Source organism: Gasterosteus aculeatus, chromosome 18 (assembly GCF_964276395.1).
Source record: "Gasterosteus aculeatus chromosome 18, fGasAcu3.hap1.1, whole genome shotgun sequence".
In the NCBI taxonomy this organism is placed as follows: domain Eukaryota; kingdom Metazoa; phylum Chordata; class Actinopteri; order Perciformes; family Gasterosteidae; genus Gasterosteus; species Gasterosteus aculeatus.
This window is the reverse complement of record NC_135706.1, coordinates 1,056,030-1,075,218: the sequence shown is the minus strand read 5'-3', so window position 1 is coordinate 1,075,218 and position 19,189 is coordinate 1,056,030. Positions and strand designations below refer to the sequence as shown.

Sequence of the window (19,189 nt, the reverse complement as noted above, 5' to 3'; positions counted from 1 at the left end):
TCTAGCAAACCTCAGACGTGTCCTGGCTTGAGCAGGGGGACACGTCCGGCGCTGCCGGAGTCCCTGGCGGCGTAGTGAGTTACTGACGGTCGCCTTCGTCGGTTGGTCCCAGCTCTCTGCAGGTCGTTCACTAGGTTCCCCGTGTGGTTCTTGTGATCATTCTGACCTCACGGGGTGAGATCTTGCGTGGAGATCCGGCTCGAGGGAGATTATCACTGGTCTTGTATGTCTTCATTTCCTTATAATTGCTCCCAGTTGGTTTCTTCACACAAGCTGTTTATTGCAGATTCAGTCCTCCAGGTCTGCAATTTGGTTTCTGGTGTCCTTTGCCAGCTCTTTGGTCGTGGCCATAGTGGAGTTTGGACCGTGACTGTTTGAGGTTGTGGACAAGTCTCTTTTATACTGATAACAAGTTCAAACCGGTTCCATTAATACAGGTAACGAGTGGAGGACAGAGGGGCCTCGTAAAGAAGACGTTACAGGTCTGTGAGAGACATTCTGCTTGTTATTGACCAAATACTTCTAATCCACCATCATTTACCAATAAATGTGGTTTTCTGGATTTTGTCTCTCATCGTTGACGTGTACCTATGATGAAAAATCTCTCATCCCTCTGAGTGGGAGAACTTGCACAATTGGTGGCTGACTAAATCCGTGTTTGCCCCACTGTGCGACCCGGCGGGGAGGCGTTGCCCCCGGCGACTACATTGCAGTCTGTTTCTACCTCCACCGGGCCGATGTGACGAGATGCCGTCCCGTCGGCCACTGACACACATGGAACAACTCAAAGCAAATGTACAGGACTGTACAGGACAATTAGAAAATTGTGATAAAGTTCTTTATTTTCTGTAATGCAATTAAAAAAAAAAAAGTCATGCATTCTGGATTCATTACAAATCAACTGAAATATTGCAAGCCTTTTATTATTTTAATATTGCTGATTATGGCTTACAGCTTAAGAACTCTAATATCCTATCTCTAAATATTAGAATATCATGAAAAGTATACTAGTAGGGTATTCAACTAATCACTTGAATCGTCTAATTAACTCAACACCTGCAAGAGTTTCCTGAGCCATGACAAACACTCAGCTTGGTTCAGTAAACTAAATCACAAGTATGGTGACTGCTGATCTGACTGCTGTCCAGAGGACCATCATTGACACCCTCCATCAGGAGGGTAACACACAAAAAGACATTTCTCAAAGAGCAAGCTGTTCACAGAGTGCAGTTTCAAAGCACATCCACAAAAAGTCTGTTGGAAGGGGAAAGAAACGCTGCACAACCAAGAGAGACGACCGCAGCCGTAACAGCATTGTGAAGAAGAGTCGCTTCCAGAATTTGGGGGAGCTTCAAAGACAGTGGACTGAAGCTGGAGTCCAGGTATCAAAAGCCACTGTTCACAGACGTGTCGGGGAAATGGGCTCCAATAGCCGTGTTCCCGTGGTCAAGCCACCTCTGAACTCAAGACAACGGAAGAAGCGTCTGACTTGGGCTGTGGAAAAGAAGCACCGGACAGCTGCAGAGTGGTCCAAAGTCCTCTTTTCAGACGAAAGCAAGTGTTCATTTGGAAGTCAAGGCGCCAGAGGCTGGAGAAAGGCTGGAGAGGAGCAAAATCCAAGTTGCTTGAAATCCAGTGTGAAGTTCCCACAGTCAGTGATGGTTTGGGAGCCATGTCAGCAGCTGGTGTTGGTCCGCTGTGTTTCATCAAGTCCAGAGTAAATGCAGATGTGTACCAAGAGATTTTAGAGCACTACATGCTTCCGTCTGCTGAGAAGCTCTATGGAGATGAGGATTTCATTTTCCACCATGATCTGGCACCTGCCCACAGTGCCAAAACCACCAGTAACTGGTGTACTGACCATGGCATTACTGCCCTCGATTGGCCTGCCAATTCCCCTGACCTGAACCCCATAGAGAATGTGGGGTTTTGTGAAGAAGAAGCTGAAAGACACCAGACCCAACAATGCAAATGAGCTGAAGGCCGCTGTTGAAGCGTCCATAAAACCTGAGCAATGCCACAGGCTGATTGCCTCCATGCCACGCCGCATTCATGCAGTAATCTGTGCAGAAGGATTCCCAACCAAGTACTGAGTGCATTAATGGACATTTTCAAATGTTTGATTTTGTTTTGCTGTTTTTTTTACTTGGTCTGAGGAAATATTCTAATATTGAGATATGAGTTCTTAAGCTGTAAGCCATAATCAGCAATATTCAAAGAATAAAAGGCTTGCAATATTTCAGTTGATTTGTAATGAATCCAGAATGCATTTTTTAATTGCATTACAGAAAATAAAGAACTTTATCACAATATTCTAATTTTCTGAGACAGTCCTGTATGTGTTTGTCTCTACGACCTTTAAAGCTTATACGAGCTTTAAAGTCCTTTAAGTGAAATTAAGACGCGTGGGCAAACAAGGCAAACGGAAGGCGACACGACGGGTTTATTTACTGCAGACGCCTCACAGCAAGTTTCACTTCCACTTGTCGCGTCGCCCAAACGGATTCGTCCTGGAGGCGCCAGCAGGACGACGTCAGAAAGAACCGCTGCACGCCAAGCTCCCCTGTGAGGAACCTGGACCAGGGTCACTGAGTGGATCCCGCTCGCTGTCACACGTGGTCCTCCTCACACACTATTTACTTTAGGGGACAGATAAGATCCACCTTGATCAGAAGGGAGAACAAAGCGCATCACACGATATCACATCACCGCGCAGCAGGAAGCAAAACGCCGCGCTGGTGCTTTCAGACATCAAATGGAAGCGTTTCTTTACCAGAACTCGCAGCGTTTCTTCGGTCACAGCAACAGAATCAGTGCCAGCGACTTTACGACCTCGTGGGAAGCGAGTTTCAAAAGTCAAAGTAACATGAGGCGAGGACGCCGGCCGCTGCGTCCGTACCAAACCGTGATCTGAGTCAGCCGTGGGTGTCGAGAGGCCTTATCGGGGCCATCAGAACCACAGCAGCACCCCGGGCCCAAAGTGGGAGACCCAACGGCTGCGACGCTGTGGGCGCAGAGACGAGGGACGTCCCCCCCCCCCCCGTCCCCCCCGAACCAACCACCAGCTGAAACCGAATCCGGTTTGGTCGCGTTGATCCGGTGAACTTCGTGGGACCGGCCGCCCACGGCAGCGTTCTTCAGAGCAGCTGTTCTGGGAACTGGTGAAGTTCTCAGCAGCTCCGCAGCCTCTCCTACGTCAGCCTGCTGTCACCATCAAACCTCCGTCACGCTTGGTTCTGAGGAACACCGGAGCGTTTGAGGCCCGGCTGGGTTTTTGTAAACGAAAAACATCTTAAAGAGGTGAAAATGAAACTTTTAACAATGGACCCACTGAAGTGTAAAAGCGTAACGGAGTCGCCTGAACGCACGCATGCGACGCAGATTCTCTTTGTCCTCGTTTCATTCAGAGCAGCCGGCGTGGCTCATCACGGGTGTCTCCGCCTCTAAAGGACCGGGCCGTCGTCACGCCAACCGCAGGACGGCCCATTTCACCGCGGAGACGCTTCCTGCGGTTTGACTGCAAAGCCGACAACCAGGGACCACGAGGAGCCTGCGGAGGTCCAGGAGCTCCTGGTCCACCACAGCGATAGTTCACTTACAACCAATGAAGAGGTCCAAGGCGCCGGTTTCATGCTGACGGGAGGATCAACAGGCGACGGCGTGCATGAAGGAGCATCTGTCAATCATTTCAACAAGTCGTGTGTGTTTCATTATGTTTAATGTTTTAATGCACAACTACAATATCAAAACTTTAACTATTTACAAATCCCGACATCACGTTTGTTGGTACTGCGCTTAGTGGAGAACAAACTGAGCTCATCGGCGCCACACGAAGGGGTTAAACAGGGTACAAAAACAAGTCCCCCGTGTCCTTGAGTCCACGTGACCACCGGCAGCCCCTCAGATGAGGAAGACCACGTCACCGGACAGCATCACCTGGTTGTGTTCCTGCATGCGAGCCAGAGCGCCGCGCACCTCGGCCTCCGTGAAGCGCCGCTCGCGGCCCTTGTTGACGCCCTCCGTCAGCTTCTTCATCTCCACCGATTGAGCGTGAGCCGACTGGAACACGTCGAACAGGGACGCCATGAACTCCTTCAGCCTGGTGGGAGAGAACGGACCCCATGAGGCCTCACGGCAAGCCCCGCCCACTGGACAAACAACGCCAAGCAGGATTACGTTTACAAAAACATGAGATCACATCAGCGTGGCAACGTCGCCATAGCAACACACCCAAAGACCTGCTGAGACTCATTGAGGTCAAAGATTCGTTACGCTGTCACGGTGACTTCCTGTACGATGGTGCGAGTAACAAATCATTTACAAGAAGTCTACTTGGCGTTTAATAAACTTCTGGGTGTTTTTATCTACTTATTGTGAAGGAGTTGATCATTCGTGTCATTTAAAGAAACAGAATCTGAGTGATCGAGGTGATGAGGCACTTTAACTCCCGGTAGGAGCGTGTGGTCCTCGCAGCGGGGACACGCTCTGCACACGTGAGACATCCTGTCCAGGTCCGACGGGGAGAACAAGGAACCTTTGGAGGATCCTCCCCGTAGGGAGGAGGACTTGGTGGAACGGGGCCCCGACTCACGAGTCGTTTGTGGCAATGACTTAGAACAACTCGGCTCCGCCCACCTCTCAGCGGAGAGCTCGGGGTCTCCGGCCTTCGCCGCCGTGTCCATAGGCTCCTCCTCCCCCCGCTGTCCCTTGGCTGCTTTCTGAGCGCCGGCCTGAACTAGAGAGCAGAACACAGACGAGATGTAAACTGAACAACACCAATGAACCTCTACAGGGTTCTACGGAGGAACCCGATGCTGTGAAGGGGAATAAAGGCGGCGCTCACTCTGAGGGACGTCCTGCTCCTCGCTGAAGTCGTACGGGCTGTAGGCGTCAGCGCCCTGAGGACCACGTCGCCCCCTGCAGGACGCACAGGCCCACGTTAGCAACGATTCTAGTCATCTTTCTAGTCAACGCGTGCACCCGCACATCACCTCTTGGTGGTTTTCTGTGACGTCTGGCTGGAGGCCTCCTCTTCCTCCTCCGAGCCAGAGTCCCGCTCTTGTCTCGAGCGTTTCTTCTCCTTCTCCAGGACCTGTGGAGGAAACCAGACCGTGAGCTTTGTTCACGCCTTGAACGCGCGTGGTCCATCGGGGCAGAACGGGGGGGAAAAGACCTTTTTGAAGTAGGCAAACTGCACCAGCTCCACGGCCACCTCGGAGTCCTCCCGCTCCACGGCTTTGCTCATGCGGGCCTTGGCGTGCGCCGTGGACAGGCGGATCAGCGTCTCCAGCGTGCGGGCCGTCACCGGGGACGTCTGGGAACACCAGGGGGACCACGGTCAAGGACATGGAACTCCAACCGTCCGCCGCGAAAGGACGAGGCGCCGGCGCGCTGCTCACCCTGGCCATGTCGGCCCCCATCTGCTCCTGGCTCCTCAGCCTCGAGTACTCCTCCGCGATGTGATTGGCCGCCTCCTCCGTCAGCACGGGGGTCACCGCCTTTGCGATGTGGATGTACTTCCTCATGAACTCCTTGCTCACGATCTTGTCCCTGACACCAGGGACACAAGAACGTCCTCGGTTATTCTTCTCAGACCCAAACCACCAGGAGGCTCCTCGCCTCGAGGAGGACACGTTTGGTGTCCTACCGCTTCCTCTTGCTCCCGTGCAGCAGGTTGTTGTGCTTCTCGTAGATCTGCAGCTCCTCGTGCTCCTCCACGATCGCGTCTGGGTCTTCGGTAGCCAGGACGTCGACCGTCCCGCCAAACGCCATCGCTATACAAAACAACGGGAGGAGACTCGGTTAAGCGGACGCCGCACGCCGATACCGGCGCGCGGCCCGTAAGACGTCGGCCGTGCACGGCACCTGCTCCCTCCTGCTCGCGGGGGTCGCGGTAGCGGTGCATCCTCAGCACGTGGTCGGAGATCTCGCGGTCGTGCTCGGCGTCCATCTGGTCGAGCACGATGAAGAGCAGGTCGAAGCGGGACAGCAGGGAGTCCTGCAGGCCGATGTTCTCCATGGGGGTCTTGTACTGGTCGTACTGCACAAGACGAGAGCAGGTGAGCATTGGAACGCGGGGGGGGGGGGGGGGGGGGAGTGGGAGGAGTTCTGGGCGGATCGCTGCTCACCCTCCCGTAGACGGGGTTGGCGGCCGCCAGCACGGAGCAGCGGGCGTTGAGGCGGGCGTGGATTCCCGCCTTGGCGATGGTGACGCGGCCCTGCTCCATCACCTCGTGGATGGCCGTGCGGTCCATGTCGGACATCTTGTCGAACTCGTCGATGCACACCACGCCGCGGTCGGCCAGCACCATGGCCCCCGCCTCCAGACGGCGCTCGCCTAGAGGGGGGGGGGGGGGGGGGCGGGAATCGCAGAGCGTTAGCGCGCGGGCCAAAGGAGGCGCCGCCGATGACGTGCGTCACGTACCCGTCTCCTGGTCGGTGGTGACGGCGGCGGTGAGACCCACGCCGGAGGAGCCCCGCCCCGTGGTGGGGATGGCCCTGGGCGCCGTGTGAAGCACGTAACGCAGCAGCTGGGACTTGGCTACCGACGGGTCGCCTGGTGGAGGAGAAGACGTGATGAGACCAACCGCCGCCCAACGAAAAGGGTCACGCCCAGGAGAAGAAGTCGGTACCGATGAGCAGGATGTTGATGTCTCCTCTGATGCGCGACCCGTTCTCCAGAACCTTCTCCACGCCGCCCAGCAGCATGCAGAGGATGGCCTTCTTTATGTACTCGTGGCCGTGGATGCTGGGAGCCAGCGAGCGAGCCAGCTGATCGAACACATCCTGAGCAGAGAGACAATTCAAGCAGCCGGGGGACAGTTAGCCGGGGGACAGTTAGCCGGGGGACAGTTAGCCGGGGGACAGTTAGCCGGGGGACAGTTAGCAGGTCTCACCAAGTGGGGGTTCTGGCTGAACTTCCTGATCTTTGCCACGTCATCGGCTGAGAAGTTGGGGGACACCTCCTTGCTCATGGGTTTGATGTGGCAGGCGATCATGATGGTCCTGATGAAGACAGCGGATTCGTCAGTAACGGCGAACACGGCGACGCGGCGCTCCAGGCGCACGCTGCACCCCGTCTCACCTGAACGTCCCGGAGGTGAAGCCTCCCTTCTTGCCCGGCAGGCAGCGGTACGTCCCGATGGATTGGACTCGGTCTCCCGGCTTGACGACGTCCACCAGGTCGTTGTCCAGGATGATGTCCACGGAGCGGGGCAGCTGGCCGGCCGGGGCCTTCTCCGGCATCTCCTGCACCGTGATGGTCTGGTGGTCCTTGTAGACGGAGAGGCCGAACTCCGTCTCCAGCGGGTTGTTCTCCTCGTCCTGGTGACAGGAACACGGGAGGTGAGGTGGGGGCTGGGATGGGGGAGGGAGGGGGGAGGGGCTAAGCCGATACAAGGATGGTCACCTTGGTGGGGTAGATGGCGCTGGAAGGAAAGGCGTCCAGCGAGGTCATGTCGGTGTACTTCCTCTCCATCGTCTTCTTGGTGGCCGGGCAGTAGTGGACGCTGCGCACCACTTTGGGACGCACCAGGGAACCTGAAGAAGACAACGAGACAGGTTCGCTGCGCCCGGTCTGACGCACGCACTGCACGAAGGACGCACACACACACACACACTCACACACTGCACGAAGGACGCACACACACACACTCACACTTGGTGATGATGCCCTCCACGCACACCATGCTGCCCAGCAGGCGGGAGGTCAGGGTCCGGGGGGTGACGTGCTTGGTGCCGAAGCTGCCCTCCAGGGCGATGAAGAACTCCTCGTACTGCTTGGAGTAGGTGGCGTCCACGGAGGCCACGAACTCCTTCAGGGCGCGCTGGAACGCCTGCAGCTCCTCGAAGGCGTTGCTCATCAGCCTGCCGGAGAGGACGAGAGAGACGACCGTTAGACCACGACACACACTACGGGTCACTCAAGATTCAAGATTCTATTGTCATTTACACACCGTTCACACCCTGTGTATTTAAATTATTGTGCCTTTCCGGAGAGCCGACCAATTTTAAAAATTAAAATAAGAATAAGAATACAATATTTACATGAATGTACATGTAATAAAAAATTTAAATTGAGCTGAGGAGGAAAAGTGCAAATCTGAGCAGGTCGTAAAAGAAAAAACTTAATTTAAATGAAATGTGCGAAATATAAATGAACAGTACAGTAACAGTAAGTGAATTAGGTCATAGAACCCTCTCAGCTCTTGGTGGCTCTAATGGCAGTGGGGAAAGTCTGGTGGTCCTGCATTGGACACTCCTGTGTGTGAATCGGTTTGGTAATAACACACACACACACACACACACACACACACACACACACACACAGACTCACTTTGCAGCCCGGGCCTCGTTGCGTCTCCTCAGGTCGTTGATGTTGACGACGAGCCGCGCTTTGTTCTCCCCGATCATGTCCCGGACTTTGCTCTGGTAAACCCCCTGGTCTTGCTGCAGGAGACGGACACAGTGTTTTGTGTTTCTTCGCACATTGTCAACACAAACACAACGCAACGCTTCACTGGTTTCAGGGAACAGATCGTCAGCTGTCGCGGTCAGCTAGTTACCGTTAACCCACAGCTAGTTACCGTTAACCGACAAGTATTTACCGTTAACCGACAAGTAGTTACCGTTAACCCACAGCTAGTTACCGTTAACCAACAAGTAGTTACCGTTAACCCACAGCTAGTTACCGTTAACCGACAAGTAGTTAACGTTTACCGACAGCAGCGCGCGGACTGCTCGTTCTTTTCTTACAACCACGTGGTTTCTGATTCCTTCGCCACAACTAAGCGTCGAACCGGATCAGAGGCGGACTTACGTCGTCGTCCAGAAAGTCCAGGTAGTCCCGCTGCGCCTCCCTCATCTCCTGGTCATCTGCGACGTCGGTGGCCATGGCGGGGTTTCGTCTGTAGCTGTCGGGAGCGATGCTGAACGGCGCGCGGCTTCGCTGCGGGCGGACGACACTCTGAGGAGGTTTTCGCGCCACTGCGAGGAGGACGCGGCCAGCGATTGGTCCGCTCCGCACACGTGCTTTGTACCAGCGGCGGGTGAGTGTCGGGCTGTCCAATAGAATGCACCGCAGCCGCACGTGAGCCCGCCCCTCCGCGAACCCGCGGGAAAGTGACGCCGGAAATCACAGATGTCGTGGACGTGTTTTGTTTGTCAGGCGGAAACTGTGTGTTTTTATGTGGACATTCAGGCACGTTGGCGGTAACCGCTCATTTACGGCTTTTGCATCTAGTTTCGTGTTGTTTTAATTCTACCATAAAGACGTCTTCAACAGGGGTCCGCGACCCCCTGGGGGTCCGCGGAGGTACTGCAGGGGGGGTCGCAAAATTGAGACAATTTTTTTTTCCACAAATTTAAATGTCTTCAGAATCAGAATTGTATTTATTGTCTTCTTTATTGTTACACATTAACATAAATCCAACATATTGTAGCGAACGGATACATTAATGGAGAAGACGTTATCTTTCAGTCCGCAAAACACACATCCAGCTTCCCTCAGCAGCTCTCAAGCTCCGGTTCACTCACAGCTCCTTTCATGCTGATAGGACAGAACAGGCACCAGCCAATCAGGTCGCGTTCATGCTCACGTAAAAGCGCAAAGCTCAAAAATAAAAGATGGTGGACGAAACTCTGTAGAATAGGAGGTCCCTGCTCCACCTCGCCATCAGTTTGGGGGTCCTTGGCCTGAAAAACGTTGAAGACCCCTGGATTAGATCATACAAGGCCTGGTGACGTCACGCTCTCGCTTTTTATTGATGGGGTTTCATGACTGTTTTCCAGCCCACGCCGTGCAGAAGTTGATCAGACATTATTCCGTTTGGGAATCATCATCGTTTATAATCTGCCATGATTCATTGGAGAAATTCACCATGTGCATAATGTTATGGTTTGATGATGAACGATTTCCGATGGCTGGAGCTTCTCTACCCTGGAGATCACAGCGAGGGATGAGGGGCTTAGACACACCGAGTCTCCTCTATCGTCATCGTCTGAAAGCTGTGGAGCTTTATGACCAGAGGCAGGCGACACCAGCCACTCAGTGCTGCTGCTGCGTTCTCCTGATGTATATCGAGGTGAAGACCTGAATCCAACAGCACGACAACATCAGTGTTTATGTCATGAAACGTCATGACTCTATAACTACCTCGTGTATTTGTAGTAAACACCTCAGCTGTTTTGATGACTATACAAGACATTATTGTCCAGATGTGGACATAATCAGCAGTCCCACTGACCTGCCCATCTGTAGGATGAAATAAACAATATGAATATGAGGTGAATATGAGGTGAATATGAGCTCCATAGCAGTCGCCAAACGCCTGGAGCCGTCTGCAGAGCTTCTCCTTAGTTTGACCTTAGTTTGACCTTAGTTTGGCCTTAGTTTGGCCTTAGTTTGACCTTAGTTTGGCCTTAGTTTGACCTTAGTTTGACCTTAGTTTGACCTTTGTTTGGCCTTAGTTTGACCTTAGTTTGGCCTTAGTTTGGCCTCAGTTTGACCGTAGTTTGGCCTTAGTTTGACCTTAGTTTGGCCTTAGTTTGACCTTTGTTTGGCCTTAGTTTGGCCTTAGTTTGGCTTAGTTTGACCGTAGTTTGGCCTTAGTTTGGCCTTAGTTTGGCCTTAGTTTGACCTTAGTTTGACCGTAGTTTGGCCTTAGTTTGGCCTTAGTTTGGCCTTAGTTTGACCTTAGTTTGGCCTTAGTTTGACCTTAGTTTGACATTAGTTTGGCCTTAATTTGGCCTTAGTTGGACCGTAGTTTGGCCTTAGTTTGGCCTTAGTTTGATCTTAGTTTGGCCTTAGTTTGACCTTAGTTTGGCCTTAGTTTGACCTTTGTTTGGCCTTAGTTTGGCCTTAGTTTGGCCTTAGTTTGACCTTAGTTTGACCGTAGTTTGGCCTTAGTTTGGCCTTAGTTTGACCTTAGTTTGACCTTTGTTTGACCGTAGTTTGGCCTTAGTTTGGCCTTAGTTTGGCCTTAGTTTGACCGTAGTTTGGCCTTAGTTTGACCTTAGTTTGGCCTTAGTTTGACCTTTGTTTGGCCTTAGTTTGGCCTTAGTTTGGCCTTAGTTTGGCTTAGTTTGACCGTAGTTTGGCCTTAGTTTGGCCTTAGTTTGACCTTAGTTTGACCGTAGTTTGGCCTTAGTTTGGCCTTAGTTTGGCCTTAGTTTGACCTTAGTTTGACCTTAGTTTGACATTAGTTTGGCCTTAATTTGGCTTAGTTTGGCCTTAATTTGGCCTTAGTTGGACCGTAGTTTGGCCTTAGTTTGGCCTTAGTTTGATCTTAGTTTGGCCTTAGTTTGAACTTAGTTTGGGCTTAGTTTGACCTTTGTTTGGCCTTAGTTTGGCCTTAGTTTGGCCTTAGTTTGACCTTAGTTTGACCTTAGTTTGACCGTAGTTTGGCCTTAGTTTGACCGTAGTTTGACCTTAGTTTGACCGTAGTTTGGCCTTAGTTTGGCCTTAGTTTGGCCTTAGTTTGACCGTAGTTTGGCCTTAGTTTGACCTTAGTTTGGCCTTAGTTTGACCTTTGTTTGGCCTTAGTTTGGCCTTAGTTTGGCTTAGTTTGACCGTAGTTTGGCCTTAGTTTGGCCTTAGTTTGACCTTAGTTTGACCGTAGTTTGGCCTTAGTTTGGCCTTAGTTTGGCCTTAGTTTGACCTTAGTTTAGCCTTAGTTTGACCTTAGTTTGACATTAGTTTGGCCTTAATTTGGCTTAGTTTGGCCTTAATTTGGCCTTAGTTTGACCGTAGTTTGGCCTTAGTTTGGCCTTAGTTTGACCTTAGTTTGGCCTTAGTTTGACCTTTGTTTGGCCTTAGTTTGGCCTTAGTTTGGCCTTAGTTTGACCGTAGTTTGGCCTTAGTTTGACCTTAGTTTGGCCTTAGTTTGACCTTTGTTTGGCCTTAGTTTGGCCTTAGTTTGGCTTAGTTTGACCGTAGTTTGGCCTTAGTTTGGCCTTAGTTTGACCTTAGTTTGACCGTAGTTTGGCCTTAGTTTGGCCTTAGTTTGGCCTTAGTTTGACCTTAGTTTAGCCTTAGTTTGACCTTAGTTTGACATTAGTTTGGCCTTAATTTGGCTTAGTTTGGCCTTAATTTGGCCTTAGTTTGACCGTAGTTTGGCCTTAGTTTGGCCTTAGTTTGACCTTAGTTTGGCCTTAGTTTGACCTTTGTTTGGCCTTAGTTTGGCCTTAGTTTGGCCTTAGTTTGGCTTAGTTTGGCCTTAGTTTGACCTTAGTTTGACCTTAGTTTGACCGTAGTTTGGCCTTAGTTTGACCTTAGTTTGACCGTAGTTTGGCCTTAGTTTGGCCTTAGTTCGGCCTTAGTTTGGCCTTAGTTTGACCTTAGTTTGGCCCTAGTTTGGCGTTGGCGAGGCCTGCTGGGAGACGACAGAGCTGCTGTCTACATTTGCGCCACCAGAGGACACTAAATCCTTATGAACTCAATTTAAAAATCTTCTAAGAAGCAAAGCTAGTTTAACTATAAATCACACATTGTATTTGAAATAATTGGTTCAATCTGCAACCATATCGGCTATGGATAAAATAATAACCCCAAAACCTGATTAAAGCCCATAATAAATTTCTCTTTAGAGAAAAAGTGAAGCTTTACATTTCAGATGAAGCCACAAGTCATCGTGTTTATAGCTCCATGCTGTGGTGTTGACAGACCATTGAAATGAGCAGATATGAAATATAACCATTAGCGTTTACTTGGTAGGGCCCCGCCTCCTCTCAGTGACTGAACAGTGGAAGCAGCAGACACACGTCAGCAGGTGATTGTGTCCCGTTTAGCGTTCCACATTCTCTGTGAGGGCAGCTCCCCTGTGGAATGTTACACATGAACGCACAAAACACCTACACAACCACCAAGAACAACCTTAGGGGCATCAGGTGTGCAAGCATCTTGTGCTGTGGGTCCCGGCCTGTAAGTGCGTTTGTCGGGTTTCCTTCATGATGACGTGTGATGTGGTTCCGTGTTCCACCACAGGAGCTCATACTGTTCTGTTACTTGTGTACTTCTTCACACTGCTGTTTGTTTGGTTGGATCTCTGCACTATTGTTTAGTTAATTTGAGTAATTAATGCTACTCTATTTTTCTATATTGTAAATTGAATGTAATATTCTTTCTTTCCCTTCATGCTGCGGTCGTGAAAAGGCGTCCCCCTTGCAGGATAAATAATAAAGTAGCGATGAATGAATACGTCCTGTCATCTAAACTATGACACCATGTCCTCAGTCTGAATGCGACAAACTATTTGCCTTCTTAAACAGACTCAGTCTGGGGCAACATCCGTTTTGCCCCGAGCCTTCGTGTTCTCGTGAAGGCTGATACCAACAGGCGGATCACATTCTGCAGGAAGAGCTCAGAACAGACGAGACGAGCCACAAATATTTCATACTGAATATTATTTGATATATATTTGATAGTATACTGAACTGCCTGTGAAGGGTGACACAAGTGTTATTTACTGCATGTGATTTTGATTAAACCAACTTGGGATGTTTGCTGAAATCTAATCTAGAACGTTTTCCAACGGCTGGAGTGAACAGACGTATCGGAGAGTTCGCTAAAGTTGTTGATATTCACAGATTCAGACGAGCGTCCGTTAATCATCGGCACGGTAACCAAGAGAGAGAAAGACATTTAACATTAATAATAATCTACTTTATCTTTTCCTTTACATTTGTTCTTTTGTGTGTAACAATCAGTAAAGAAACGGAAGGATTTTGTTAATCCTGAAGGAATTCTTAAAACCAAAGAACCAAAGTAACAAATAAACAATGATGACACCAGTATAATAGTAATAATACAATTGCAAAAAGATTAAAGTAAAAAAAGTGACGTTTATTTAGTCAAAGCAGAAAAGAAAGCTCAAATACAAGAGTAAGACGTGAGGTGGATAAGAAGTGACAGTAATGAAGGATTATCTTATTCGTCAGTGAAGTAAGAATAAGAGCGAACGCATGAAACTCCTGACGGGTTTAACCGGCGACTCCCCAGCGGCACCGTCGGCTCGGGGCCAAACTACCCTCCCATTCGACAAGGAGAATGTAAATGAGGCTTTCTGTGAGACATTCCTGTCGTCTGCTCGTCTTCTTGGCTGCTTCGGTGACGGAAGCCAGCAGCCGGTGGACGGCTAATTGTCGGCTCCTCCTTCTTAACAGCGCTCCAGCGAAACCAGCCCCTCCCCCCGCTCACCTGCCTGCCCATAAAGCAGCAGCCGCCCAGTGACCGACACCAGTTGGTGACCGAGCGACACCCGAGTCCAGCAGCAGGTGAGTAGTGAGTTATGGTTAAAAGATTATCAGCTTGAGTCCTACTGATGTTAATTCCACTTATCCAAGACCCTTGAGAGAAGACCAGGACCATGGCTCCAGTAGGGATGGTGGGCGCGCTGGGTTGGCTTTCCTCCCCGGAGTTGGGCATCGTCTCCCTCGTCGTCTTCTTCGTCCTCGGCGTCGCTCTCCTCGCCCTCTGCGTCCAGTGTCACAGGTGAACATGTTTGAAGTACTCTAGTTTACCGCGGAGCAGCACAGGTGTGAGTCATGTTGGCCGACAAGTCTTCTGTTTGCCTCACAATGCGCCGGATGTAAAACCACCTTAATTGCTATTCATCACCTTAAAGACTCGTCGGACTCGATGTTTGATTTGTTCATGAAGGGCGTTGTCTGTTTGAAGAGGAGGAAGCAAAAGCTTCTGACATCATTTCTTCTGAGGGCGTCGTGGCCAAAAGGGCCGGGCTCGCTAATAAAGAGCTGCTCCTCAACCACATTGCATTACAAGCCAAACATACCAATGACACGCGGTGTGAGGCGGGGTGAGAGCAACGCTATCTTCTGATCTGTCACTTAGATTAATGCGGAACTCGTCACCGTCAACTCTGTGCGCAATTCAAGGAGGTGTTGATTGAGTTCAGACCTTCTTCACTACACATCGGTACCGTCAATCAGGTCCCGAATTAAACAAGTCTTCATCAAGTGAAAATGTTTCTGGCCCAAGCGGGTTTGAGCTCAGCCAGAATGCTGCACTAGTCTTTTAAATTGGGAAGCGGGACACGACTGTCGGCACAAAGACGAGCTGTACCTCGAGCAGGGGCCTGAAACCCGACGACCACGTTCAGGACACAAGCTCATGAAGAGCCGGTGAGGGACGGACAGCGCTTTAAAGGTCTCGAGCCATAAATCAAATCCACACAGCTGCGTGGAACTGTACGGACCTTTGTCCCCTGTCGCACGGACGTGGTGCATCCTCTGAACTCATCTCATCCTTTGTCATCCACAGGAACAGTGCCGACGCCTACGACGTGAACATGGGCACAATGGTAACTGCCCCTCATCTCCCTCTCTGTTCCTAGTGTCCTGCCACCGAAGAGCTCGCTCCTCTCTGTCACCTTCAACCCTCGATACCTTTATGTCGTACCCGCCGCAGTAGCTGACTAGAGCGAGTGATGATCAGGGGGGCAGCAGATACTGTGGCCCTCATGGCTCCCAGGTTCAAACTAGTGGACGGAGATCAGGCCGTCAGTTAACGTCATTGTGCGTAACATTAGAAAGCTTTTGATCGAGCTGTTCTGACTATTTTCCAGTGAATGTGGAAAGGTTCAAAGGTTGCTAAATCTAGCTGGGAAGTCATCAACAGGCCGTCCCTATAAGCCTCCATCCAAAGCCGCTCCACCCAAAATATTAATGTGAACTCAAACAAGTAACAGGCAGGTAGCCTGACCGCAACGATGGGACAGATACGGTCCTGCGACGTTTACTTCCTCATGCTGAGGGTGAGCCACACTGCCTTTAAGCATGTGGTTGGAGTCAAGCCTGGTGTGACTAATTAGATAGAAGGAATACAGAACGACAAGCACCCAGAAACCAAGGGGAGCCAACAAATCTGATGAGTCACCACAAACTAATCAGATACAAATTACAGCTCTCACGCTCAGTGAGACAAAAGTAGGATTGAAACTCTCTCTGATGTCCCGACTTTCTCGACTCGGCGTTACACAGACGGAACATCACAGGAGCGGCACGAGGAAGCTGTCTGTTAAAAGAAACCTTTGTGCACTTTGCTTTAAGGCAGTTTGAGATCCATAACCACACGTAAACGCCTCAAACGTACTGCCTATGATGCTAACCGGCAGCTCCATTTTTACCATCACAGACACACTGTACCAAAACTACGCCCCTCTTGTCCTTGACCCTTTTCTGTGTGTCTCCTTGACAGTCTAAAGGAGCGAAGACACCCAAGAAGACCCCCACTGCCAAGACAGGAGGAGCCGGTGAGTTCCATGTACATAACAAACTAAATGTTGAACCAAACGCGCCACTAACGTTTTTCATCATCAGCGGTTCCAGACCCGGGGGTGGCAACCGACACAACATGGAGGAACTACAAGAACATGCCTCCCAGCACTTTAGAGAGAGAGAAGAACATGAGGACCTAACGAGCCAGTTATCGTCCTGAACACACACACACACACACACACTACAGAACCAGTCATCACACGGCACCGAACCCACTTTTCTAACTTAACAAATGGACGGATGGAAGGAAGAAGGAGATCCACACGTCTTCAACGCTTCAGCCCTCGCTCCTCTGGATACATTCTTCAAGGAAGAACCTGGATTCTCCTGAGAAGATATTTTCTTTGACTTTGTAACTTCTCCGCTGAATATTCTAGATTAATGGGGGTTTTTCAAACATTATTTTGTAATTTAGGAAATAACTTCTTTTTATTGTTGAGTGATCCCAGCAGGCTACCAGGAGCTAATGAAGGTCTTGAATTGCCATGGGGCGTTCACTGGTTTGGGAAATGGGCTTATTGCCTTTTTTATGTTAGAGTTACACGCGAGGATTGATACCTCTGATTCCGTTTGATAAGAAGCTACAGCTGGGAAACGCTACCGATAGCTACCGCTATCTTCAAATCTACAAACGGATATGATTGTTGATTCAGTCTTCTCATATAACAGTCGGAGGAAGGAGAGTAAACGTGTTTCCTGGTGGAACGTATTGTTCACAGCACACCTGGCAGCCACTGGTTCCCACCGCTCGGCCATGTCAGCGTAAACCAGCGCATCCTTTTTAATCCATCACGTCAATGTCATGCGGATGGGCGGGTGGATGGGCGGATGGGTGGATAGGCGGATGGGCGGGCGGATGGGCGGATGGGCGGATGGGTGGATAGGTGGATAGGCGGATGGGCGGGCAGATGGGCGGATGGGTGGATAGGCGGATGGGTGGATGGGCGGATGGGTGGATAGGCAGATGGATGGAGGGGCGGATGGGCGGATGGATGGAGGGGCGAATGGGCGGGCGGATGGGTGGATAGGCGGATGGGTGGATGGGTGGATGGATGGATAGGCGGATGGGTGGATAGGCGGATGGACGGAGGGGCGGATGGGCGGATGGGCGGGCGGATGGGCGGATGGGCGGATGGGCGGATGGGTGGATAGGCGGATGGGCGGGCAGATGGGCGGATGGGTGGATGGGTGGATGGATGGATAGGCGGATGGGTGGATAGGCGGATGGACGGAGGGGCGGATGGGCGGATGGATGGAGGGGCGAATGGGCGGGCGGATGGGTGGATAGGCGGATGGGTGGATGGATGGAGGGGTGGATGGCCGGGCGGATAGGCGGATGGGCGGATGGGTGGATAGGCGGATGGGCGGGCGGATGGGCGGATGGGCGGATGGGCGGATGGGCGGATGGGTGGATAGGCGGATGGGCGGGCAGATGGGCGGATGGGTGGATAGGCGGATGGGCGGGCAGATGGGCGGATGGGTGGATAGGCGGATGGGTGGATGGGCGGATGGGTGGATAGGCAGATGGATGGAGGGGCGGATGGGCGGATGGATGGAGGGGCGAATGGGCGGGCGGATGGGTGGATAGGCGGATGGGTGGATGGGTGGATGGATGGATAGGCGGATGGGTGGATAGGCGGATGGACCGAGGGGCGGATGGGCGGATGGATGGAGGGGAGAATGGGCGGGCGGATGGGTGGATAGGCGGATGGGTGGATGGATGGAGGGGTGGATGGCCGGGCGGATAGGCGGATGGGCGGATGGGCGGGAGCTGCGGGCGCGGCAGCGTGGTGGTTTGCCGTTGTTTGTCTGCACACAGTGACACAGAGCTGGTTGAAAATGGGCAGCGAGCCCCTTCACGCAGGTCGTAGGTGTCTGATAACGGACGTTTGATACTGTAGGGAAATCCATGTAAACAACGGGCCGGGACGGGGAAATAAAAACATCCCAGAGTCTGAACTGCTCGCTTGCGGGGTTTGTAATCTATGGGATATTGATAAGTTGAAACTTTTTCTGAACTTTCCTTCCTCAAATGAAAGGAATAACTTCAGTTCTTTTGGACTCCTCTCATTTTTGTTCCAGCGAGTCGGTGCTTTATTCATTCTTTCAGTGTAAACGGGTTTGACTGTCTGCCAAAGAGGCATCCTCCCAGTTCCAGTTGGGAGTGGCGCCTGGGCATTCAGTGAGCCAAAGGTCAGGAATCATCAAAGTGCCGGGTGGAGCTGCCGTTCTTGTTCTACCAGTCTGTCATGAGCTACTGAACAGCCCCAATAAATCACAACCAAATGAGACTCTGATGTCGGCCATTCTGCTTCCTTCACACTGTTCATTAGAAGCCTTCCTTCCTCCACCTCATTTATCGATTGGTATATTCGATAAGGGACAGTGCACATTAATAAAAGCATTGCTGTAAATAAGTTACCTAAAAGGCTATTTTTCATCCATTGTCCCAAGAACGGTCACGGTTGGACGAGCAGGGTGAGTTCGTTTCGTCAACGTCTCCCGGTGCGATCGAATCACTCCAACGAATTCTGACTGCAAAGCCAAATTATAAATGATGCTTATTTTGTCATTTAGATTTAATTGTGTTGACAAATACTTGAGAACTTAAACCTGGTAACATTACGTCATCTGCTATTTTTGCATAGAAAGCTGTGACATTTTCTATTTCCCCAGAGGATGAACACGAGTGACTTGATGTCCTGATGTTCCCCTGACTCCGCCGTCATGTTAACAAAGTTGTTTTGGGATAAAATGTCCAAACAATTATTGAATTGATTGCCATACTATTGTGTACATTCAGACATACTTTCCAGATTTTAATGATAGTTGGACTATTGGCGCCCGAGCGTCTTCACATCATCAAATGTGACCCACGTGAAAGATGTTTGGATGG

General features: G+C 51.0%; 2 protein-coding genes across 4 annotated transcripts; one reads left to right on the top strand and one right to left on the bottom strand.

Moving 5' to 3' along the window:
• Positions 1-3,701: 3,701 nt before the first annotated feature.
• Positions 3,702-9,381, bottom strand: mcm3 (minichromosome maintenance complex component 3). 2 transcript variants are annotated; one of them, XM_040160921.2, is made up of 17 exons: positions 8,819-9,381; positions 8,336-8,448; positions 7,658-7,866; positions 7,409-7,539; positions 7,085-7,323; positions 6,897-7,005; positions 6,633-6,786; positions 6,425-6,556; positions 6,129-6,337; positions 5,866-6,040; positions 5,648-5,774; positions 5,400-5,550; positions 5,174-5,314; positions 4,992-5,092; positions 4,844-4,917; positions 4,636-4,735; positions 3,702-4,099 (listed from the first exon to the last, which is right to left on the bottom strand). In XM_040160921.2, exons 1-17 carry the CDS (start codon positions 8,891-8,893, stop codon positions 3,901-3,903), a joined length of 2,439 nt encoding a protein of 812 aa, XP_040016855.2. In that variant the 5' UTR covers positions 8,894-9,381; the 3' UTR covers positions 3,702-3,900. The 2 variants fall into 2 exon arrangements, with proteins under 2 accessions (XP_040016855.2, XP_077950063.1); XM_078093937.1 differs by having other exon boundaries at positions 4,636-4,765; positions 8,819-9,051.
• A 4,760-nt stretch (positions 9,382-14,141) lies between these two features.
• Positions 14,142-17,612, top strand: LOC120808057 (uncharacterized). Of its 2 annotated transcripts, none has more exons than XM_078093936.1 (5): positions 14,142-14,271; positions 14,341-14,488; positions 15,278-15,317; positions 16,214-16,268; positions 16,345-17,125. In XM_078093936.1, the coding sequence occupies exons 2-5, from the start codon at positions 14,364-14,366 to the stop codon at positions 16,431-16,433; spliced, it is 309 nt and encodes a 102-aa protein (XP_077950062.1). In that variant the 5' UTR covers positions 14,142-14,271; positions 14,341-14,363; the 3' UTR covers positions 16,434-17,125. The 2 variants fall into 2 exon arrangements, with proteins under 2 accessions (XP_077950062.1, XP_077950061.1); XM_078093935.1 differs by having other exon boundaries at positions 14,143-14,271; positions 16,336-17,612.
• The last annotated feature ends 1,577 nt before the right edge of the window (positions 17,613-19,189 follow it).